General features: G+C 40.8%; 1 protein-coding gene across 35 annotated transcripts in view; it reads right to left on the bottom strand.

Moving 5' to 3' along the window:
- Nucleotides 1–9,182: 9,182 nt before the first annotated feature.
- Nucleotides 9,183–26,013, bottom strand: part of mapk10 (mitogen-activated protein kinase 10) — a 44,098-nt gene continuing 27,267 nt past the window's right edge. For 3 of the 35 annotated variants that reach the window (XM_083563533.1, XM_083563521.1, XM_083563536.1), the window contains exons 7-14: nt 25,764–25,929; nt 25,369–25,440; nt 19,678–19,860; nt 19,004–19,128; nt 18,413–18,436; nt 16,405–16,468; nt 15,980–16,086; nt 9,183–10,122 (exon numbers count right to left, since the gene is read on the bottom strand). In XM_083563533.1, the coding sequence (XP_083419659.1) occupies nt 15,992–16,086; nt 16,405–16,468; nt 18,413–18,436; nt 19,004–19,128; nt 19,678–19,860; nt 25,369–25,440; nt 25,764–25,929 (729 nt within the window). In that variant the 3' untranslated portion in view covers nt 9,183–10,122; nt 15,980–15,991. Of the gene's footprint in view, nt 11,932–11,990; nt 13,031–13,121; nt 13,420–13,478; nt 16,087–16,404; nt 16,469–18,412; nt 18,437–19,003; nt 19,129–19,677; nt 19,861–22,906; nt 22,979–23,444; nt 25,441–25,763; nt 25,930–26,013 lie in introns of all 35 variants that reach the window. The other 32 variants (XM_083563532.1, XM_083563520.1, XM_083563535.1 and 29 more) reach the window with 15 other exon arrangements.

The following is a 26,013-nucleotide window of genomic DNA, read 5'->3' as shown; positions in this document are numbered from 1 at the left end:
CTCTGTAGGAACTCTGTGGGTTGGACTGGTCAGACTCTCTGTAGGAACTCTGGGTTGGACTGGTCAGACTCTCTGTAGGATCTCTGAGGGGTGGGACTGGTCAGACTCTCTGTAGGAACTCTGTGGGTTGGACTGGTCAGACTCTCTGTAGGAACTCTGGGTTGGACTGGTCAGACTCTCTGTAGGAACTCTGAGGGGTGGGACTGGTTAGACTCTCTGTAGGAACTCTGTGGGTGGGACTGGTCAGACTCTCTGTAGGAACTCTGAGGGGTGGACTGGTCAGACTCTCTGTAGGAACTCTGATAGTGGGATTAAATACATAAAATAAACAGTTCTATATCAGTACAATGAATATAGTTTAATAGGCTGCTACAGGATTATGACTGTAAGCTAAACCTTTCTATATGGTTATTTATATTCTGTATGTATTATTGATGAAGCGCATTAATCATTCTAGCAGTTTAGCGTTCCCCTTCCTCTCCAAACCTGAAAAAAAAATAAATAAATAAAATAAGTTTAAAATGCTCCCTATTACATAACTGCTGCATAAAAACCCCACATAACACACCGTATAGAAACCACGGAACCAGTCGGCTTTCTAACGGAGACCTCAGAAGAACAGCTCGTTGTCACACTGCCTGTTCAGGACTTGAGGAATGCATCATAAAAAAAAAAACTCTCTGCACCTTTCATTCACGGATAATAGGCTTAGAGCAGCCTGACAGCGAATGATCGGCCGGCGAGTTCCCCTCTGTGCTATTACAGAAGGGAAAGGATCCAGGAATATTTTCATGCCACACTTGATCCAAAGAACACAAACCCAAGTCTACATAATGCCATATTATTTGAGCAGGGATTGTCCTTTGTCGTGTGTTCTTTGGCCCCAGTTCTGTTTCTTTTCTGTTTTTCAGTGTGAAAAGATGGTGGCGTCCTGCTGGAGACAAGAGAATGAATCAAATTAAAAACAGCCTCGTCAACACCAGTGGAAGAGGTTTTGTACGTTGAAAGAAAAAACCATTGGGGCAGGCATCCTATACACTTTAGTTTTTATTTGGGCCTGAAAATGCAAGCAAGTACATCAGAAAGCCTTTTTTTCAGCCACAGCAGATATGATTTTGGAATGTCGCCCCTCTCTGGACAAAAATGTTACTACATGTTACATAAAGAGTAACTTTAACAACAGTTCTGCTGCATTCTTCCCAAAATATCCCAAAACACACACCAGAGAGAAAAGTATAAATAAATAATAATTACACAAATGACCAAAACTATTTAACATGCTTGTTGTTCAACCGCCATCACTAGATGTTTAGCTCGTTCAGTACATCATTGATTGAGCAGCAGTGCTCGTGCAAATGCTAATAAACTAGCCCTTAATGTTAGCTAGACATAGCTAGCAAACGAACTCTAGCTAACTAGCAACAATATACTGTACAAACCCAAAAGTAGCTTGATTTGTGTTTTCTACTACCTGATCTGTTTTAGAATATTTTAAAGTGTAAATAAAAATCCATTTTCCTGAAACAGATCAGTACATTTATTAAACATCCGCCATGCCAAAAGCTCCCGCTGTGTTTCGGCGTCGTTTATTTGAATAATGCACAGAGCAGAAACGCAGCGTTTGCGTAACGGCGCATTTGGCGGATCCCACTGTAATTACGGCGTTCACGGAGGCAGTGTTTTTGAGTTCACATCGAGGGTAACAGCTGGTCTGAGTCATTTTCCTTTGATTCATCCCAAGAGCTCATTAAACCAAAAGAACACGTCCAATTTACATTTAAAACAGCCTCATTATCATGGCACGGGGGGTAAAGGGGGCGTGAGGGTGGTGGGGTCGGGGTGAACAATGAGTAAAAGGTCATGTTATGAATAAATCTGAATGGATTTTGGATTTTAATTGGAGTCTACAGTAGGTGTGGATAAGAGAGTGGATATTATTCATTTAGCCACACACTCGTAATCGCTAACATGTTAAACTGTGATTTTTTTTACAAAGGCTTTTATAGATAATAAATAATGGGGTTAAATCCAAAGGTCATAAAACCAGCATAGAATTGGAAGAGATGCTGATAATCAAACTCTATTTCTCAGCTTTAAACATGGCTGTCCTGAACTTCCCACATTCTCGACTTTCAATTTATTCGCCTACCACATGAAGGTCTTATTAAAAATGACTAAGAAACTCTGAAGATGGAGTTGGACTGTAATTAATATCAACAGTCTACGACAATGGCTCAGGACCTCAGTTTGCATTTGATCACCATCACCGCACACCTTAACAACGATGGAACTGTTGAGGACGAGGGTGGGTTCCTTTTGAGTCTGGTTCCTCTCAAGGTTTCTTCCTCATGCCATCTCAGGGAGTATGTCCTTTCCCAAAAGTCGCCACTCGCTCACTCATTGGGGATAAAGCTGCAGTTTTGGAGATGGTCTGATCCAGTCTTCTAGACGTTACAATTAGTCAACTCTCAAATCCCTACGCACATTTTTCCTGCTTTTAACACGTCAACTTTGAGCACAAAACATTCATTTGCTGCCTAAAGAATAAATCCACCCACTAACAGGTGCCATGATGAAGATCATCAGTGTTCTTCACTTCACCGCTCAGATTGTTATGATGTCATAATGTTATGCCTGATGGCTATACACTGTTAGCACTGTGATTTTATATCTAATTAATTGCAACTTAATTGCAACATACTTCTATTATTTAAGATTGGGTGTGTAACTAGAAACATCTACTACTTCTGTAGACATTTTTGTCATTGTGTAAATAATGTTAAGTTTAATAGATTCAAATGAACAAGTTTAGTACTGACCACGCCCCAGAACAAGTTTAGTACTGACCACGCCCCAGAATAAATTTAGTACTGACCACGCCCCAGAACAAGTTTAGTACTGACCACGCCCCAGAACAAGTTTAGTACTGACCACCCCCCAGAATAAGTTTAGTACTGACCACGCCCCAGAACAAGTTTAGTACTGACCACGCCCCAGAACAAGTTTAGTACTGACCACGCCCCAGAACAAGTTTAGTACTGACCACGCCCCAGAACAAGTTTAGTACTGACCACGCCCCAGAATAAATTTAGTACTGACCACGCCCCAGAACAAGTTTAGTACTGACCACGCCCCAGAACAAGTTTAGTACTGACCACGCCCCAATCAGCCACTTCAGACTCTTACGCTCATTAGTTACCGAATTGTACTTTGGAAACCTTTCATTCCTGTCTTCATCTCTCCCACTATTCATCTTCCCATGGACGTAGTGGGACGTATATTGATGCCTCAATGATGTGCCAATATATTACAATTCTAACGTTTCATATCCGAGTGTAAAAAAAGCGACACGGACAAGTCAAGAAAGGAAGCCTTCAGTTCCAGGGTCAAAGGAAGTGTTTATTTTCAACCACATACACATTTAATTTATACATAGATTACCTTTCGAATGTGGAGCGCTAACAGCGCTTTGTGTTTTTTTTTTTCCCGCGTGTACCATGATTTTTATGATCTAAATGCCACAATTTTTTTATTGTCCCCTTTATAAGTTTGTATATTAATTGGATTTTAACAAGAAAATGAAAAAAATGCATTTAGATTCATCCTTATGATAAATCTGAACAGCAAATATTCAGAAAGAGAGAAAAAGATTTTCTCCAAGAAATCCGATCACGTGAGAGTTGTTACATTCCCAGTACAACCGCACACGTACGTTGTGATGAGTGCTGTCTGTATTGCTGTTTTGCTTGTTGACCTCCATTTCATTCCCCAGTTTTTTTTTTTTTTTATCATTTATTCTTCATTTCGCTGACACTCTGTTTGGTGCACAATATAAACTAAACAAAAATTTATTGGATCAGAAATTCATCCAGAAAATTCATCCTTCACCAATAAACAAACATCAGAAAAATCATTCAAATTTAAATGGTATTTTTGTGTTTTTTTTTAATGCGATTTTTTAATTTAAGTGACATTTGAAGAGGAAAAACGAGTTACACTTTATATTATATACATAATTCAACAGAATTCTGTAAACTGTGTCCACACTGAAAATATATACACTTCTAAATGTTTGCGCACGGTTACGAACAGACCACAGCAACGCATCATTGAGACGCATCATTTTTCCAACCAGATGTTGTTCTTCCCCAAACTGTAACCACAATTTTAAAGGTAATTAAAGTTACATGATTGTATAAGATGCCTTTTGAGGCAGGAGCATTAAAAAATTCCCTTTAACTAGGAGAACCAAAAACCTGCTCCAGCATGGCAATGCTCCTGTGCACAAAGCCAGCTCCATGAAGATCTGCTTTTCATGTTTTGGAAGTGTGTGGAAGATCTCCTGCGATAGAGTTATTGAGCATCTTTAGGATGAATGTGATCACACCCTAATTCTACATCTTGCCAGAAAAGAGAAAATGCCAGTAAATGTGAAATGGGATGTTCTAAAAGAAGCACATAGGAAATCTGAGGGCCAGGTGTAAACACACGTTTGCCTTTATAGCGCATATGTAACTTTATAGCGAGATACATGTAGTGAGTCGACTCACAAATACAAGCCGCAAATATACTGAAATTGATTTACTGAATCAAACTGAAGCGATTTGGTTTGGTTTTATTAGAAGGTAAAAGGTTTTGATCGCAAGTCAAACAACGAGCTTAAAGAGTCGACTTTTATTCTGTAGGTCAAATAACCTGACTCGTGTTTTATACGTAATTCCTCGAGATTTATTGCTGTAATCTGTGTGTAACGGTGCAAATGCGCTCTGCAGGAGGATTACCTGCTTTTAATTGGACAGATTATTAATATAAAGTGTGACTGGTTTATATTGTTTCGCTTTGTTCAACTGTAATATTTATCAGTCTTAACAACTGCGTTGCAAAATCAAATACATTTTAATGTTAAAGCACTGAAACACCAAACAAAGTTCTGAAAATGTCTATACAGCGCAGCACTAACGTCTGAGGGACAGAACCCAGAATTGTGTACTTGAAAATAAATCAATCAGGACCACGATTCCATTAGATGGTTTTTCCGGGTTGAATAAAAAACTTCCAGATAAACGTGTCCGGCGCATTAAGGTACAACTAAAGCCAATTGTTTCTCCTGTGTATCTGTAAAAATCTCAGCTCTCAATTCAGGATTGATCAGGCGTTTCTTTTAAATGAATATAAAGCAGCAAAAATGAAATAAAAGAGAAAAAAAACACACATTTGATGATGTTAATCACGATACTGTTTTAGATTTCTGGAGACATTTCTGAGGAAAAAAAAAAATCCAGACCAAACATTATCCAATAAACGCTAACATGCAAACGGGGACAAAATCCAAAGAATTAATAAATCTCAGATTTTAGCTTTAAGGTTTCTCACACACGATACATTTTTTTTTTTTTTTTTTTTTACAGGATGTTCACATATATTTCCAAATTCGACACAGAATCATAATCGTGGCACCATTTTTGAAGAGATTTAAAAATAAAAAAAAAAAAGAGAGAGAAAAGAAAAATATCAGAATCAACCCTGTTTCTGACCTTGATGTTTATGTGTGTGTGTGTGTGTGTGTGTGTGTGTGTGTGTGTGTGTGTGTGTGTGTGTGTGTGTGTGTGTGTGTGTGTGTGTGTGTGGGTATACAGCTCATGTTTCGGAAAATAGATTGTAAAAAATACATGGCAGCGGCGCACCACATCCGTCTCGTCCTGATCTTATGAATCAAAGCAAAATACACGACGGAACAACTTACTTCTAGTTACAATTGAAATATGAACGCTACTATATGTTGTGTGTGTGTGTGTGTGTGTGTGTGTGTGTGTGTGTGTGTGTGTGTGTGTGTGCGTGTGCACATGCACCCTGTTGTAAAAGTGTTTTATTAATAGCCTGGAGACCCCCCTGACCCCCTCACAGTGTGATCATGTTCACGTCGTTGTGTTTTTCTATTTGCGGAAAGAGCAAAAATGTCGGCACTCGAGTATCAGAGTCTGTTTCGGATATCAGTCTTTACATCAAAAAAGAATAAAAATGCACATATTTGTTATGCAAATGTAAAAATTGTGATTGTGTGAATGGTGTTGGAGAGGTAATTCTGTAATTACAGTCAATGTGTACCAGAGGTGCCATTTATCTGTTAAAAAAAAAATTGAGGAATATTATGTTTGGTTGGCCACACACACACACACACACACACACACACACACACACACACACACACACACACACACACACAGAGTGGCAGGAAGAAGAAAAGGATATAATAACAAATAATACATTTCTTAGGGATTCCTCAGGGTTTGCTGTCGAGCCCTATTCAAATTTTGAAATGTTAAAGTCCCAAACTTTTCAACCCAAAAAATAATAAAGAAAGAAAACCTAAAACGTGTCTTGTTAAGGTACATGGGTCAGGTCAGGTCACCCGTAGTGGCCTTTCCGGGTAAAATAGCATGGTAAAATGGGTTTAATAGATAGTAAGTTAAAAGTTAAAGCCTAGGTACATACGCAATGTGATTCTTTTTAAAAAAGTAAACATTCCGCATACACAGTACTGAGAAGAAAATATATAAAAAAAAAAAAAATTTGAATGATTATTGTAGGTGTTCCTCAGGGTTCAGTGTTAAGGCCAGAACAAATTTATGGACCCTCTACCTGGTTACATCCCTACGTCATAAAAATAATGCCTAGCCATGACTTAGTAATGAGCAAAAAGCAGATAATTGTTTGTGTATACTGTGTGGCCAAAAGTATTGCGGTTTTCAGCCAAATGTACAGCAAACTCCAAACTGAAATTTAGAGGCACTCAATTGCACAGGACGTCTTTATACAGTATATGGACCCAAACCTGTTCCAGCATGACGATGCCCCTGTGCACAAAGCCAGCTCCATGAGGATCTGCTATACATGGGTTGGACTGAAAGATCTCCTACTGTAGAGCTCTAACCCTATTGTACACCTACAGGATGAATGTAAATGCTAAATCAAGGTCATAACCTAATCATCTTGTTTTTTCATGGTATTAAGTAATAGCTACAAAATAATCTCATTTACTCATGTTGCAAAGTATTATTTATGATTTATTGATTTCATTTATTCACAGTTTGGAATCCTGTCCATGACTTCATTATCGTTTTTCCATAATAAATCAAGGCCATGACCTAATTATCACATTTATCTCATTTCTTCACGTTGCAAACTAGTAGCCATGATTTATTCATCTCATTCCCTTTATTTACTATATCAAGGTCATGGCCTGATTAAATCACTCCCTCATGGTAGTCATGGTTACGACCTCCAGTAATTATCTCATCCAATCAAGTTGTTATGTAGTAGCCATTAATTATTTATTTCATTCCCTTTATTTACTATATCAAGGTCATGGCCTAATCATCTCATTTATTCATGGTTCTAAATCATCTTATTCCCATACTTTAGTACGTCTTGGCTACTATTTACAGTAATTGTAAATTCCTGATTATCCTAATTATCCTTCATGGTACAACCCTCCAGTAAGATAATTATCTCATTCAAATTTTTTGGTATATCATGGCTTATTATCTTTTTTCCTTATGTTCCTCTGTAATGGTTGTGATTCGTCAATCTCACAAGAATACTAAGTTCTGGCTACGACTTAATTATCGCGTTCCTATGCATTAAAAAGCCATTGACTTAGATTACATCTGATTTCCATTACTGTAAGTCCTGGCCAGGCTTTATTTCAGCTGCGTACAGATATCACCAGCACGTCCTGTACAGAATGCAGGTTCACCATGTGATACAGCGACGTTACATGTAAAACAGGAATCAGAAATGTCTCGAATCACTTTAACATTCGGTAAGCAAACAAAAAAAATATATATCTATAAATATATGCGTTTCATTCCTTTATTGAATGATTCGGTACACAGGTCAAATCAGACAAGTACAGGTACAAAACCAAAAATTATATGATCCATCGTTTACTGTGTACTTCATTTATTATTCGAATAAGGCTTATCATTAACCTAAAACCGAAAGATAAAACATCAGGCGCGTGAGTAAAGGAGGTCGAGGTTTCATTTACAATACGTTATTTAGAAATGCAACAATTATATGTCAGGGTTCATTCGTTTTTTTTATTTCGTTTTTTTTATTTTATTTCAAAGGACGGGGGAGGGGGCGGGGGCGGAGGGGGTGTTTTTTCGTGATCTGGTGATTATGTGCATACTTTAGACAAAGAGGTTAGAAGAAGGAAGAGACCCGACAAACCAGGCACCGCCAGCGTACGACAACTCGGAAATTACCTGCAATGTTCGAATTGTGACAAAGCCACTGCCTGTGCAACCTCGCGCGAACTTCCTCCAGGCTTCACTGCATCAATGATTTTTGGATAAATAAGAGGAAACTGCATTATTTCAAAGGCACTACCCGAATTCAGGCAAACGCATGCGTTTAATAACTAAAAGCTCACTTTATTTCCTCGCTTTAGGTAGTAAGTCCATTTGGATTCCATTCAGACAAAACAAAACATAAAGTTGGACGGATGTGGGGCGAGAACGCAAAAACCATGATTAGAATCAAATGCACAACAATGAGGTATCGTCGACACGCAGCTGAAAAAAACAAAACATCCCGTTCCTGAACATGCGAAGAAAAACGGCCGTGAGAGAACCGACCCGAGGTTTCGGAGGTCAGGGAACGACATGCAAAGCAGCAACCGTGGATGTGTTTCGATCTCAGCGCATGCTCGTCGTGAGCTCGAGACGCGCTCTGAGGAGGGAAGAATAAATTAGAATGGAGAGTCGGGGCTGCCTGGGCGACGCTTTCACCCTGAGAACCTTCAAAAAAACCTCCTAAGGGGAAAGAAAACAGGGAGACGATTTTAGGCGGAAAGCGAGTTCACCGTAGTGCGCGGGCATTTCGCTGAAGTTTAATTGCCTTTCCTGAATCATTTATACGATGCATCTACAGCAGAAACGGTTCTGAAGTTACTGCATCGACTCACCGGTGAAAAATTGAACCCGAGTGAATAAATGGAGGTCGGTGTAGAAACTGCAATCCTCACAAACCCTGATGGACGTTTACGTGTAACGGTATTTGTTCCCTTGCGATGGCTTCCAGCAGAACACAAAGCTCCACACCTTCCTGTCAGCTTCCAGCAGACTTTCTTTTTTTCGATTTATTATGTGGTATACAAATATACTGGGTTATGTCTATTTTTTTTTGTTCTTGTTTTTATTCTCCAGTCATGCAAGAAGACTACAGGCAAGGGCAACTAAAGGTCAAAGCGATGATGTGGCAAGGTGCGCAAGACAACTCCCGATACTGGCCGTCAGTCCCATTCATGCCTTGCAGCTGTACAGAATTACATATATACAAGAAATTGGGGGGGGGTGGGGGGGGGCATATTAAGGTCAAGAAACATATTTAGGGTTCGAAAGATCTAAAAAAATAATAATAAATTGGGGGGGGGGGGGTAATTTCTCTACCGTATTATTGAAATGTGAGAAAGATGAAAGCCCACCTTGCCACATCTACTGAAGGAGCACAGAAAGCTTGCGGTTTATTCGGGATCATCCAGGGAAACGTGTTCACGTACACTTCACACAGACGCCTCGTTAAGCATTATTACATTATTGGGGGTCGTCGGGGGTCATCAGATGCCGTATGAAGGGGATATAAAGCAAAGCAACTAGTGAGGGATTCATAAATATACACATACATCAGCATCCATTTTTTTTTTCCCATTTGCTTAGTTTGCTTTGAACAATAATGCAGGCTTTATTCGTTTATTTATTTATTCGTTTATCGACCGATTCCGTTACTCCTAAATTTATCGTTAAACAGGATCCAATCCGAGGATTACAGTGCTTTTTTTTTTATTTGCAGAGCAGTGGATCAGATCGGCGTCAGGTGTCGGATAGACGTGTATTATTTTGTATTTTTTGGAGTGAACTCATTTGGGATCACCTCCTGAAGAAGGCGGGGTTGCGCAGGCAGGCGGTTAGTCACCTGCAGCAGCCGAGCGGCCCGGCCGAGGTCTCCAGGCTGCTGTCTGTGTCGGAGGCCAGGGTCTGGTCAGTGCTCATTGACGAGATGTCGTTGACGGACGAGGATGGAGGGAGGCTTTCGCTGCTGTTCACGGCTGCACCTGTGCTACGGGGAAGGAGCGGAGAGAAGGAAATGGTTATAGCATTAATTATAAAAAAAAAAAAAAAAAAAAGAGCAGAGAATCATGAGGTGGTGGAGGGAAGACGGGGTTGGGTTTCATGGTGTTTCACTTTTCCGCACAAATGTGGTCAATGTTTTGTGATGAAATGAACATTTGTTTTGAGTAGGTTAGTTAGCATGCACTTCTCCTGAAACCTGCATCATGTGGCAGGAAAGTGTCATCTGCCCTGATCTTCCCCTCCTGCCCCCCAGAAACACTTTTAACATCATATGAAGGTTATGGCATCATGCAAAAGGAGCTACATACATATATTTCCAATTTTTACAAACGTATATATCCCAATTCGCTGGAACTGTAACGAGGTCTCACAAATGAGGATGGGTTCCCCTTTTGAGTCTGGTTCCTCTCAAGGTTTCTTCCTCATAACATCTAAGGGAGTTTTTCCTTGCCACAGTCGCCACGGCTGCTCATCAGGGATAAACACACACCATTCACCTTCACTGTTGATTTCTGTAAAGCTGCTTCGAGACAATGTCTGTTGTGAAAAGGGCTATGAACTTGACTTGACTTGACTTGACTTGACTTGACTTGACTATACTTTTCTGAAGGCTGCAGGGTCAAACTTGAGAGTAAAAACATTTGCTCAGCAAACAAAAAAAAAAAAAGCTGCATACGATGGAAGAGGGAAAACACGTGGTTGGGTGACGTGTCTCATGACACATCGTTTTTCCTCACAAATGATCTGAGCAATTTTTGTGATCAAATGAACATTTTTTAATACTTGTTGTCTGCCTGAGTTAGTTTGACCAGCATGGACTTCTTCCCTGTGGCATCTGCGCTGTTCTGCACACGAGATCACAGAAACCCACATGGGATTTGCTACTAAATAAATATTCTGTAAACGCCCCAATTTGCTGGATCTGTAACGAGGCCTCGCAATATGATCCTAAAAAGCTTCAGGGCTGCAGATGTACAAACATTTCCAAAAGTGTAAAAGTCGATGATGTGATGAGCGACTGATACAAACTGTTTTTATGTCTGATATTTCATTTTAATGCTGATTTTATAAGGAAGGGAAGACTTGTGGTCAGGTGACGTGTCTCTACATGTGTTTTAACTGTTGTAATAAACAAGTGCGGCATCAAAAACCTTTTGATCTGTAGTATAAAAAAGACAAGGAAATTCATATTCATATTTATCTTATGACATAGATGAATATGAATATGAATTTCTTGTTAAGAGCGAACAGATCGACTCATCCTGGATCCCCTCGATCAGTAAAATGGAGCTTCCTGAGGAGGCACTGAGACACTAGATGGAGCTGATGGACTGTTAGACTGCAGCATGTGTGTGACCACAGAACCGCAAAAAACGCTGCAAGACACAAAGAAAAATGGGACTGGAAATGGATCAGTGATTCTGAATCGGTGAATCGTGTGTTTAGCGATAAACAATGTGTTGAAAATCATTTTGTTATTGAAACAAATTGAAGGAGCTGCTAAACGCTGCTACGCAGGTGTGACTTCCTGTTTGTTCTCTTTGATCATTAATTCTGAATTTAAGATTTAAATTCAAATGAGATTTTATCAGTTTATTATTAATAGTATTTGGTATCAATAGTTTAATATTATATTTAATAGTAATAATAAATTAGTGTTAAATGGATACTGAATTCTTTCTTCTGATTGGCTGGAGGATGGTGATTAATTGTCTATAACAGCAGCACGAGTCTGAATTCTTTCTTCTGATTGGCTGGAGGATGGTGATTAATTGTCTATAACAGCAGCACGAGTCTGAATTCTTTCTTCTGATTGGCTGGAGGATGTTGATTTATTGTCTATAACAGCAGCACGAGTGGCTGCAAGTCGCAGGTTTTTCTGCATATAAATTCACTCATCATACAAATACGTCAGCGTTTCTAAACAAACGAACAAATAAATGCGTACCTACAAACGAAACTGTGGCAAAGCAATAAACTGTAAAATAACGAATTAATAAATCAATCAATAAATAAACATGTTTGAAATAAATAAATGTGAATAAATAAAGAAATTAATTCATAAATTAAGATTTAAAAAAAATCAATCAATCACACAAATATACTTAATAACATACTTTGGATGAAGTATAAACTCCACATGACCAGCCTGAAGATCCATGAGGTTTCTGTGGTGGGTTTAAGAACCATGACGATGGATTTGGACTAAAGTTTTCTACAGAGGCTCAGGATTACAGCTGCCATGAACCATCCTGCATTCATGTGTCCATCAGTGAACAGACAAGAACCTCAACACTGATGGAACTGTAACGAATAGACTTTAGGGGTTGAGGATGAGGTTCCCTGGTTCCTCTCGAGGTTTCTTCCCTCAGCATCATCACCTCCGCCTCGTTTATTAGAGATACGTTTATGAAGCTTAATTGCAGTTCATTTATTTCTGTAAAGCTGCTTTGGGACAATGTTCACTGTTAAGCACTACACAAATAAACACTGAAATGAATTGAGGTGAATAAATGCACCTGGTTTTACTCCACATCTCTGGTGAACTCAGGAAGGCGTGTGGAGAACGTGCACGAGCGGAACACAATATAAATCTGCGGTTTATGAGTCCTGCGCCGTGAGGGACACGCTGATGCAGCTCACAAGGATATCAAAATGGAATTTATGAGAGGCTTCAGGTTCAGCTGTGTGCTTCAGGATCGTTACGCAGACGCCGGGGAATCATCAGGGGCAACACTCGAAGCAGAACCGACACCAGAGGGGATCCAGAAGATCACTCAGCCTCGGTGCCGTCGGAGCCTCAAGCGACCGTGTTTGTGGAACCGACACAGTAAACGAAACACTGAGACAGCAGAATTTTCCAGCCATGTTCGGTTCTTCTCAAAAACCTCACACTGCACCACGCCACCTGAGATCTTCTAGCACTGCTCACCTGGTCCCACCTTCTCTCAGGGGGAGAGGGAGGTATACATCAAGACTCTTCACTGTTCTGGCACCGAGGTGGTGGAATCAACTTCGCCTAGACGTCCCAACAGCTGAGTCATTGACTGTCACCTTCAAGCGATGGGTGAAGACCTTCATCTTCCTAAAACACTTCAACATTTATCACTTTCTGCTTCTTTTGTCTCTGTTTATATTTAACAAGCGTGCTGTAATTCCTCTCAACAGAGTGTTTTGCTGATGTAAATATAAATATTAGGACAATTGGTTAAATGTATGGACATGAGGACCTGAGGAGGAGGAGGATGGGTTCCGTTTTTGAGTCTGGTTCCTCTCAAGGTTTCTTCCTCGCTCAATCGTTGGGGACAAACTGACAATTACCAGGAACAAACAAATCAAAACGAATTAAATTGTACAGAACATCTTTGGATGCAGCATGAAATTTCCCCTTCGCTTGAAACAGGAGACCTGAAACCTCCATAAAGATCTGCTTTCCATGAGCTGGAGTGGAAGATCTCCTGCTATAGCGCTCCAACACTATTCAACGTGATAAATGTAAGTGCTGACCGCACCCCAGGCCTCCTCACCTCACCCACATCAGTACCTGACTTTACTAAGTGGCTGAAAAAGCACAAATATCCACAAGATCTAGTGGAACATCTTTCCAGAAAAGTGGCGCTTATTAGAACAGCAAATGGGGACTAAAGGTGCAATGGGATGTTTAGAAAGAAGCTAATGTCCACAAACTTGTCCATAAAGTGTGGATCGATAGACATTTCACTTCCTAAGAGAGAGAGATTTAATTTTTGATACATTTTTTGCTGTGGGAAAAAACTACATGGTCAATCTGAGCCTGAACGCTGCAGTGAAACCACCGGCACACCGGAGCTGTCGAGCTGCAATGCGTCTGCTCGCCTCAGCACAAGCACCATCCATCTGCTTAATTAAAGGTGGGGTGATGGGGGACTGAGGGAGTGAGACAGGCAGTAAGACCCATACTGAAGATACTGATGGTGGATTTTAAAGAAAGGAAGCTGAAATTGTTATGTGCCTGTACAGCCTCCGTATCGTGACAGAGAGAGTGAGAACTAGGACGGATGTAAAGTCTATCTGAGCTGAACAATGAGACACCAAATATCTTCTTTTCCTGCAGCACTGCAGCCGTTTGGAAAGCAGCCAAGAAATAATGCATCCTGCTCAAAACGAAACACCGCCCCCTTCAGGACATGAGAGAAAACGCAGGCTGGTAATTACAATTGACCGAAAATGTGTCCAAAATAAAATGCAGTGCAGATATAAAGTCAAAATAAACACAAAAAAAACCTTAGGGGTCATGAATAAACATGCAAGCAATAATCGTCCTAAAAAAGATTAGTTGAGCTTAAAATCCTAAATTTTAATAACAATAAAGTGGAAAATAGAAACCTGTTCATGACAAATGATGGATGAATGAATCAGTGATGTGAAGTCCAGATCCTTTTAGTGATTTTGAATCTTTTTTTGGAGTCATTTCGTTCTTTTTGATCAGAAATCAAATAAATTACATTTTCAATAAGCAGATCCTACAGACACCAACTTTAACTACAGTTCCAATAATAATAATATGACAATGCAGCTAAGGACGAATGAGTAGCTTCATCTCTCATATCTCCTGGTCTGTGTCGTCTTCTGACACGTGACTCCCATAATTATTGTAACAATTATGTCAAGATTCGGACAAAAAAAAAAACCTCATTGTGTATCGTCTATGGGAGTCACGTGACAAAAGAAGGAACGACTCGGACCAGAGAACTCATGAGAACTCATGAGAACATCTACACCATTCTGTTTCCTGTACACAACCTACAGAGATTTTGTGATGCTTTGAACGTATCACTATTTGAGACGACTCTTTTTTCTCGAGTCACGTTAAAGACTCGAACAAAATGAACAAGTGAATGAATGGTCTTGGTTAGTGTGTGTGTGTGTGTGTGTGTGTGTGTGTGTGTGTGTGTGTGTTCAGTTCACAAGGACATCACATCCACTTCATCATGTACTGATATGCTGGCAGACATTATATTATTATCCAAGATGGCCGCCTTCATTAACAGCGATCAGCTACATGGTGAAGTTTTACTCATTGGCACAAAGGACAAGAAGTTCCAATGTGTCCCAAATCACTAGTGAAGAACTGGATCTGGAGACGTTTGTTAGCTCTGTTAGCCTCATACACTTTATAGACAAAAGTTTGTGGACACCTGAGCATAAAATTGGTATCTTCATGAACATTACACATGTAGTCTCCATTTGCTGTGTTTAATAGGGTTGGAGCTCTATAGCAGGAGATCTTCTACATCTTCCAACCAATGGACATCATCATGCTGAAACAGGTTTGGGTCTCTTAGTCGTAGAGACATTTGTTTTTGCGGAAGAAATACAATTCGCTAAAAAAGGTGTCCCAATACTTTTGTTCATACACTGTATAAAGCGGAACTGTTGCTCTCCAAGCTGTTCTAGCAAAAATAAACCAATACCTTCTAAACCAATCAGAATGGAGAAGTTCTTGTTGTTGAAGATGCGATCGATAAACCTTCAAATCAGCATTTACGAGCTTGATTTTCTAATAAACACTAATGGATTGGGGAACCACTGGTAGATATTATTTATCAAACATATAACATGCTTTAGACGGAACAACATCACGGAACGACACCACCTGGTTTCCTACGAGCAGAAAAAACCCTGAGATTCAAACAAAAATGTATTCATTTTATTTCGTTCATTCAGTTAAACGGCGAGTTGGAATAATGGGGTGTAATCTGAACGCAGGAAACCGCTGAGAAAGACGGATGGAGGGATGGGATGGACAGGATGGAGAGACGATAAGGAGAACGAGGAGAAGGAGCGTGAGAAGCAGCACTTACAGAGAGCTTAGGCTATGCAGTGAGAGTACCTGAAGGAGAAGGCTGTCCCTTCACCACGCCGTTCTTCGTCCGCTCCTCAAAGTTCATCACTTCTTTATAGATCAGCTCTGGGAGAGGGAAAGAGAAAAAGAGAGAAAGAGAAATACGTGAATGATTTTTTCCAGATTGCGGAATAATCCAGGTTCCCATATCCGGCCTCAGCACTACTGCATATTTATAATGTATAATTCCAGATGATTCCACACAGACTGAGTGGTGCTGATGTTCTGATCTCTTCTTTAATGCGTTACAGTGTGATTAAAAAAGAAAAAAGAAAAAAAAAAAGGCAGAGATTTAATCCCGATCTGAAATTCCGGCGTGATTAACCAGATCTCGGAGGGATTACAGGAGCGGATCTGAATCTGGAGCGGATTACGGGGTTTTACCTTTCCACTCATCGATGGAATGTTCTCTCTCATCCAGCTGCTTGTCATAGATCTGAGGAGGAGGCTGAAGAGAAAGAAAAAAAAAACATGGAGAAGACGACAAGGTCAATGCCGTTTGAAATGACAGTGTGATGCAGCACATATTGATACGATCTCCAATACATACTACACATTTCTTATCTTCAAAAAAACAATAAAGGAGGCGGAGCTTAAATCAAATCTCTAGTAGAGCGCTAGTCACGAAATCAAAGCAGGATTTTATGCTAATAATCACATTGAAAAAAGTTGTTGATTGTCACGTGATGGTTATTTGTGACCTTGAGAGACACCATGCTTTAACATTCATACAGTCCATTTACAAAAGATACATTTTTTATATATCATGTGTTGGTTTGAGTCTGTAATAAAGAAGTTCAGACAGACTGAACAAAAATGATCCTAAATAATGAATAAGAATCTATTGCCCCGCCCACTTGTTTTCTATTGGTTCACAAAACTAAAGCTTGTAAATTCATGGGTCAAAATCAACTTGGCTCAAAGCAAAAGGAACCGCTACCAGAAGCAGGTAGGACTTTCCATCTTTCCACCCGTGTCCTTATCTGATAAAGTAGATGGTGGTAATCGCAGGGAATTGGGGTTTAGTGGTGTAGTTACTGGTGGTGTTTGTTAGAGAATGTTGGTGTTTGATGGTGAAGTTGAGTGTTGGATGATGAATGGTGGTTTTCGATGGTGAGGGCTGGTGTTTGATGGTGAGAGCTGGTGTTTGATGATGAGGGCTGGTGTTTGATGGTGAAGGCTGGTGTTTTTATGATGAATGCTGGTGTTTGATGGTGAGGGCTGGTGTTTGATGGTGAATGGTGATTTTTTTAAGGTGAGGGCTGGTGTTTGATGGTGAATGGTGGTTTTTGATGGTGAGAGCTGGTGTTTGATGATGAATGGTGGTTTTTGATGGTGAGGGCTGGTGTTTGATGGTGAATGGTGGTTTTTGATGGTGAGGGCTGGTGTTTGATGGTGAGGGCTGGTGTTTGATGGTGCGAGCTGTTGTTTGATGGTGAATGGTGGTGTTTAATGGTGAGGGCTGGTGTTTGATGGTGAGGGCTGGTGTTTGATGGTGCGAGCTGTTGTTTGATGGTGAATGGTAGTTTTTGATGGTGCGAGCTGGTGTTTGATGGTGAGGGCTGTTGTTTGATGGTGAATGGTGGTGTTTGATGGTGAGGGCTGGTGTTTGATGGTGAATGGTGGTTTTTGATGGTGCGAGCTGTTGTTTGATATAGAAGTTTCTTGGAAAATATTGGTTTTGATGGATAATGCTGATGTTTTAATAGATTGTCAGTGTTTGTTGGGGTATTGGCAGAGCTTGATAAGAAATGGTGGTTGTTGATGGTGAACGGTGGTTGTCGATGGTAAACGGTGGTAAATAGTGGTGTTGAATGGAGAAGGTTTTTTTTAAGAACTGATGTTTGTTGAAAAACACTGGTTCTTTTTGATAGTATATAATATTCAGATCGTATTTTGATGATGAATGTAGAAGAAAGAAATTGAGAGTATGAGGCTGAACTTTTGAAATGTTAGCGAGCGTAGGAGAATCAGAGTAGGAGTCTTCTATCTCCTGACACGAAGAGTAAAAGGTGCTGGATGATCCATGAAAAATACACAAAAAACAACTCCAGATCACCTTGAATGATGTCAGACGTGTGACCTCGGTTACGCTATGCTGGACAGGAAGACGCTGACATTTATCTTTGGTATGTGTGGGTTTTTTTTTCCTCCTTTCCAAATGCTTCTGAGCATTTTATATCCATGATCACCATGGCAACCACCCCTAACATGTCCATGTGAAGAGTATGTAAACGATGGTGGTACTTAAATTCCCACCAGGGGCAGGATTTTCAGAACATATTCACTCTGTTTTGTCGGTTCTTGGATATTGCCTGTGTCAAAAAATCTGTTGAAGATGAAAGAGGTTTGTGGGTGCAGAGGGAATTTTTGGACCAAAAATATTATTTACCATGGATATCTGAAGATCTTTGGCCTTCATCAGTGAAAGTGTGACAGTGGAGAAGGGGAGAGAAGAGTCAAACAGATGAGTTCAATTCTGTTAGATTTCTATTAACTGTATGTTCATTAAATGTGATGGTACATTAAAATAAGGTAATAAAAGCCAGAGTTCACGCGGCGTTCGTTTTTCTACAAGTTACAACAAGAAGAAATAAAGAAAAGACGAATCTCTGGCTCGGGTCAAACCCAAACCGCTCTCCGTCTCCACTTTCCCAGCTTGTTTGCAGTAAAGCTGACTTTCACTGTGACATTTGATTATAGACAACAAAAACTGATTAAAGCAACGTTTGTAATGAAAGAACAGAATCCTAGCAATCTGTGTGCAAACAACCGAACGCTTACTCGTGCTAATAAGTGTTTCTTTCTTAAAATATAGCTAGCTAGTCATGTTTTTTTTTATTAAATTGTGCTGCTGGAATGCGTTGCTAGTTGATGTAAAAATCGTCCCACTGTTCTGTCCTGAGGACGTCGGGTCGAATAACCGAGCTACGCATGACTCCTTGTTTGCCGATCGATAATCCTGAGTGGATGTGATACTCACCGCCTCCACCTCAGACGGATCGTACCACACGTTGATGTAGGGGTGCTGCAGAGCCTCGTCCACCGATATCCGCTTAGCAGGATCAATGATCAGCATTTTAGAAAGAAGATCCCTGGCCTGACTGGCTGCGGAGACACAGAGAGGAAGAGATGTTAGAGAACACACTATAGGACATGGTGCTATTGTGGTCCAGCGCATCAATTTACCGTATTTTCTGCATTATTTTTAACAGGGTCTGGCGCAACAATGGTGAAACAAATCCGATTTATTGTCTGGCTTAATGTGACAGATCAGATGCCAATTATTGAGCGCCAATTATTATACATCCAATGGACTAATAGCCTCGTCTTACACTTATCCTGAGTGGTGAACTAGTTTACAAGTTTGTAATGATTATGGAGGCCCCACTATCCAAGCCCGTGGCCCAGAGGCGATCGCCTGCTCTGTCTATACAGAGCTCCGGCCCTGAGTGAAGATATATAAATATCTCAAAGGTGCTTCAACAGCAACAAAAAATCCTTCACACACTTTTAAATGAGTAGATGTTTATCTACCTGATTTTATTGTGTTAGAAAAGTAGTGTTAATAACCCTTTATTGTGCCACTTTCTGTATTTCCGAGTGCTTCACACCCACAGACGGTTAACCGCCAACCTCGAGGTCACACAGACGTACCTTTGAGTTTGTTGTGCTCTGAGTCTGCAGGGAACAGGCAGTCAGGGAACAGCTTGGGGAAGGTCAAGCCGGCGTATTTAGGACGATTCTCCACGTAGTTCCTCACTGTTGGCTGGAGCTTCTTCATGAACTCGGGCGATGGCGTACCGAGCTGCTCGATCACCTTATTCCACTGATCGATGTCTGAGTAAGATCACGGTTAAGGGAAAAAAGGCAGACGAAAAAAGACCAAAAATCTCTGAACATCAGCTCTTAACTAGACTCATAGCCCTCTGGAAGAAATATTTCAATCATGCAATTATTGTCTTTCACTTTTCATGCCCAGTGCTGCCAGACTTCTGTACCTCCAGCAACACATTCCAGGCCTTCTGAGGTAATGATCTGCTCTCTGTGTATCCTGCAGCCTGAAGGATTTGACCTCAAAACCTTTGGACCACACATCCCCAGCATTTCCCTTACAAATACTCCCCAGTCACAATTAGGGTTGCAAAGGGTTGGAACATTCCCAGTAAATTTCTATTGGAACTTCATCTGGGGAATTTGGGAAATATTCCAAGTTGGAAACTTTCCAGTGGAACTTACCAGAGGAAAAATAAACTGTGTCATATATAAACATAAATACAGATTTTTTTATTTTTATTTTGGTTTAATTGTTAGTATAGATTTGTTGCACAACAGCTTCAATGTACGTATATTATGATGTCAGGGCATGTAGGGGGCGTGGCCTCAGAAACCCTGCAGAGTAGAAATTTAACTTAAATTGAAGTTCCCTGTTATGGGCTCACCTGCAATTATGTAAATTCACCGTTTATTCCCTATTAATTCCTGTTAATTCCATGGAAAGTTTCCAGACTTGAAAATTCCCGGTATTTATTTCTCAAAAATGTAAACACGAACGTCACTGTGGCTGCATTCCAGATGCACCCCCCGTAAAAAATTTTCCATGACCTTGTGATCACCGGGTCTGGATTTCTTGTGCACCGAATTCAGAATTTGCATATAAACAGGTGGATGAATGTCCCTGCACTGTTGCCGTAGTTGGGGTAGAAGTGTTCTGCACCATTTATCCTGGGCTTCATCTGCATTGCTAATTTCTTTGGCTCTTTAAGAGAGACCTTTTTGTCGAGTTTTTTGCTCCGACAGTTATTCAGAATCCTTCAGGACTTTCAATGTGGAGCAGAGAGAGAAAGAATGAAAGAGTGAGAGGGAGGGGGAGATATATAGAAAGAGAAGGAGCAGGGAGAGAGAAAATGAACGAGTGAGAGAGGGATTTAGGGAGAAATCCTTCACCTGACATTGCTGCTGTTAAATGGCGGATTTTTTTGGCAAGGTGTGACAAACATGTCTGCTTTACGGAAACACAAAGTGGTGTGTGTGTGTGTGTGTGTGTGTGTGTGTGTGTGTGTGTGTGTGTGTGTGTGTCTGCCCATGCAGATGCCTAGCAACAGAAGGCCAGAATATACGTTGCTAAGAAGAGCGCGGCTGCAGGGAGCTCGGTTTCCCTTGGGGAGTCACATGACTGTTTTTTTCCCCTTCTTTCCCATGATCCCACAGATGACACGGCCATCCGAGAACACATTACCTCATCCTGCCGGAACACTCTCTCTCTCTCTCTCTGTCTCTCTCTATCTCTCTCTCCATCTCTCTCTCTCTCTCCCTTTCTCTAACACGGTCTGGTAAAGACACCACACAAATTGCACTCAACCAGAAAGACGTCATCACCATCTTCTTTGACGTGACGGCTTTCTGACTGTAATTCTGAGCTTTTAATCGACATCGACGTTTTAGCTCATGACACAAAATGACGTCTTATTGTCTGCTTCCTGATGTGTAAATTGTAGCTACATCTTAATCCATAAAACTACCCTGAACAATCCATAACCATTTTAATTTCTAGCATAATGCAAATAAATTCTCAATTTGTATTGGTCAAAAGATTTGTAGCTATAAATGATTTAGCGACAAGTTAGCGATAGACAGACAGACAGACAGACAGACAGACAGACAGACAGACAGACAGACAGACAGTATCGTTTAGTAGAGCCGCTAGTTAAATTGGTTCAATTGTTAAGTTTTTTAATTATGTAGCTAATATAAGTTAGTTAGTTAAGAAGCACACATAACTAGCATTAATAACCAAACAGCTAGCATCCGTGTATCGTTAATAAGCTGCTATCTCTCTGTAATCGACTGTATTGCGATGCGAATAGTGACGAGTCGTTCATTTTGAACGATTCTTTAATGTGACTCGAGAACAAAGAGTCGTCTCAAAGAGTGATTCGTTCCTGTACCACTGTGTGAGCAAAGCATCGTGAAATCTCCGTAGGTTACTGTATGTACAGGAAACAGAATGGAGATCTGGTTTGAGTCGTTGGTTCTTTTGTCACGTGACAAATGCAATAGATCAGGTTTTCACATTATTGTTACAATAATTATGGGCATCACGTGACAAAAGAACCAACGACACGCACCAGAAGATATCAGAGATGAATCTACTTGTTCTGTTTATCATCATTCGTTCCTGCATTGTCATATTATTATTATTATCATTATTGGAACTGTAGTTAAAGTTGGTGGCTTCCATCACTAAATGTGTTCTGGTTAGAGAAGTGAGAAAATGGGATAAATTGTTACCAGAATAGATTTACGCCCAAATGTATTGGGACACCTGACTTTTCCAGTCATATGTGGTTCTTCCCCAAACTGCACAAAGTTGGAGGCACACAATTGTACAGGACGTCTCTGCATTAAACTTCTACCTTCACTTGAACCAGGAGACACAAACCTGTTCCAGCATGACACAAAGTGCACAAAGCTCCATGAAGATCTGCTTTACTTAAGATGTGGAGGATCTCCTGCTTTAGAGCTCCAACCCTATTGAAGACCTTTGGGATGAATGTGAACACTGACTGCACCCCAGACCTCCTCACCTTCTCACCTACATTAGAAACGGACTTTACGAACACCCTTGTGAGCACAAATCTCCACATGATCCAGTAAAACATCTTCCCAGAAGAGTGGAGGTTATTGTAAATGTGGAATGGGATGTTCGAGAAGAAGCACACACCAATCTTATGGTCAGGTTTCCATTAAGTGCATGTAGTAAGAAGTTCTTTATAAAAGGTTTGGCAATTTGCTAAATGAAGGAAAGAATAGCCAGGAGGTCTGTCATTACCTACTCATGCTAAATCGCTTATTGGTAACATTTTTGAGTGCGTTTGAAGGATACGATCAGTGCCTGGGAACAGCACACTTCCTCTTATCAACTCTCCAAAGATACAGCCTACAGACCACATGTCCACTACATTACACACACACACACACACACACACACACACACACACACAGATTGACTAGCGTGCATGTCAGACCCACTCACAAATGACGACCTGATCTGACTGAAAAGTGGCTCGCTAACACACGCTACTGCTAATCACACGCTATTGCTAATCACACGCTACTGCTAGTCACACAACTACTGCCATAAACAGGGCTGAAGCTGAGTTCAAGCGAAAAGTCAGTCACGTCTCGTACTCGTTTGTAGCCAGAAAAGTCACACACACACACACACACACACACACACACACACACACACTTAATGCTGCATTACGTCGTATTGCCCCTGCAATTACCCAATCACGCAGGGTCGTAATTAGCACGTTTCGCCTGGCGGTGGGCTGCGCTACACGAGCGGTCTGACGTGAAAATAATAAATAAACAGCAGAAATAATCAGCAAGTGGGTCGTCTGGATTCCGTCTGCTACTACCAGGACTGACTTTATTTATCAAACCACAGGCTGAAAAAAGGAGGGGAAAAAAAACCACAATGCAAACCAGCAACAACATCAGTGTCACGTCAATCTTATTGTCAGTGAAACGTGGGCAGTGTATATAACACCTGATTGTGCTGGGGTGGGGGATGGGGGGCACGACGTGAGGTGTATGAAATTAAATAATGCTGACTGTACATTTTATATAGTGTTCTTGTATATAGATAGATGGATGAATGGATGGATGGATAGATAGGTGGGTGGATGGTTGGAGGGATAGATGGATGGAAGGATGGATGGGTGGGTGGAAGGATGGATGGATGGATGAAGGCATAAATGGATGGATGGATGGATGGATGGATGGATGGATGGATGGATGGATGGATGAATGAATGGTTCAGTGGATGAATGGATGGATGGATGGATGGATGGATGGATGGATGGATGGATGGATGGATGGATGGATTAGTGGATGGATGAATGAATTGGTGGATGGATGGATGGGTGGATGGATTGGTGGATGGGTGGATGAATGGATGGATGGGATTGGTAGATGGATGGATGGGATGGATGGATGGATTGGATTGGTGGATAAATGGATGGATGGATGGATGGATGGATGGATTGGATTGGTGGATAAATGGATGGATGGATGGATGGATGGATGGATGGATGGATGGATGGATGGATGAAGACAGGAGTTGCAGTAATCTAACACACTCGTAATTCACTTCTAACACACACAGTGACATGTTTTATTGATTGTCCTTAAATGAATATCCTTTGACACTGACTCACTTTACACTCTCTTCTCTCTTCTGTGTGTGATGGTCTGATTGTGTTCTAACCACAGAATGATGTTAGAGAATTAGGATTTGAATAAACTGTTGCTCTTTTGGTAGCTGATGAAAGATAAGAACAAGAGCCAAAGGTTTTACAGCATGAAGCCGATAATACACGAAGTCTACTAATGAACAGCTGCTAATGAAGTCAGTAGGCTGAAGTGCGTCTGGAGTTAATTTCAGAGTTAATAAATTAATCTGATCGAATGAATTTAATGAGGCAGTAGCGAGTCAGTCAGAGGCAGTACACACATGTATACTGTATAAAGATGCATCAAAGCAACTAAGTAATTAATAAGCTCCACTCCATTGGGAAGATGTTTTACTAGTTTTTTTGTGGAGATTTGTGTGATTTTAATAATAGGGTTGGAGCTCTATAGCAGGAGATCTTCAACTCCAACTCATGTAAAGCACATCTTCATGGAGCTGCATTGGGGCACAGGGGCATCTTCATGCTGGAACAGGTTTGGGTCTCCTGATCTATGTGAATCTCATGTTGCATTCAAAGACGTCTAATACAATCGTGTGTCTATTGTGTGGAAGAATCACATACGGCTGTGTCCCAATACTTTTGGGGATATAGTGTGTGACAGATGGATAAAAAACGGCTGAACATTGAATGAATTGGTCAGAATGTTCACTTAAACTTCACTTAAACCATACAAATCTCCACCAAACAAACATGGTTCCATCACGTCATCTTTGTGTTAGCGACGGGTCGTTTGTGACCGATTCGTTCGTTTTTACACGAGTCTTTAATGTGACTCAGAAGAACGAGTCCCCTCGAAGAGCGATTTGATTTGTTCAGAGAAACGAAAAATCTCCGCAGGTTGTTTACAGGAAACGGAATTAAATAGTTCATCTCCTCTCAGTCCTCTGGTCCGAGTCGTTCCTCTTTTTTATCATGTGACTCCCAAAAACTCTATGAAGGTGAACTAAATGACTCAAAAAAAAGATTTGTTCATTTTGATGTAAGCGATTCAAAGAACCGAGTCACTAAAATGCTCAGATCGCTAATCGCAGTACACCATGTAAGAACAATGAACATTTGTGGTTGGTTTGTTGGTGAGTAAGGATACAGTCTCGGCCGGGGAAGAGAATTTTATGGCGCACCATTTCACCCATAATGCAACCGACTGACCAAATATCCACTGCAGGTAAAGAAGCAGGAAAAAGAGAAATGAAGAGTTAGCATGTCATCAGTAGGTTAGAATTAGCATTAGCAGGTCACCAGTAAAAAAAAAAAGTTAGAGTGAGCTCTCTGAAGCATTTTAAATCGGCTTGGTGGTATCATTAGTGAGCTTGGAAGAGAAGCCTGAGAGTAAGAACGACTATTCTGCTAATTAAAGCCAGTAATTTAGAGAGACCTCCAGGGGTCGGACCATGGCAGGAAATCCATACCCTGACCACTTACTCAGAGTCGAGGTTTACATATATAAAAAAAACCCAGCACTAGCGCTCCCCTGGTTCCTACCGTTCTCTTTATAGCCCATTCCCAGAATGACCTCCGGGGCTCTGTAGTAGCGGGTCACCACGTAGGGGGTCATCATGAAGCTGGTCCCGGCGGTCCTCGCCAAGCCGAAGTCCAGAATCTTGAGCGTGCAGTCAGACTTCACCACGATATTGCTAGGTTTCAAATCCTGCGATAGTGGAAAAGGGAAGATTAGAGTTTGATGGTCTCGCTGAGAATCCTTGCTAGCGCTAGATCTAGCGCTTTTCCACTC

This window comes from Silurus aristotelis (assembly GCF_946808225.1).
Source record: "Silurus aristotelis genome assembly, chromosome: 16".
NCBI classification, from domain to species: Eukaryota; Metazoa; Chordata; class Actinopteri; order Siluriformes; family Siluridae; genus Silurus; species Silurus aristotelis.
The sequence above is the reverse complement of the archived record's forward strand: the minus strand, read 5'-3'. Positions and strand labels throughout refer to the sequence as shown.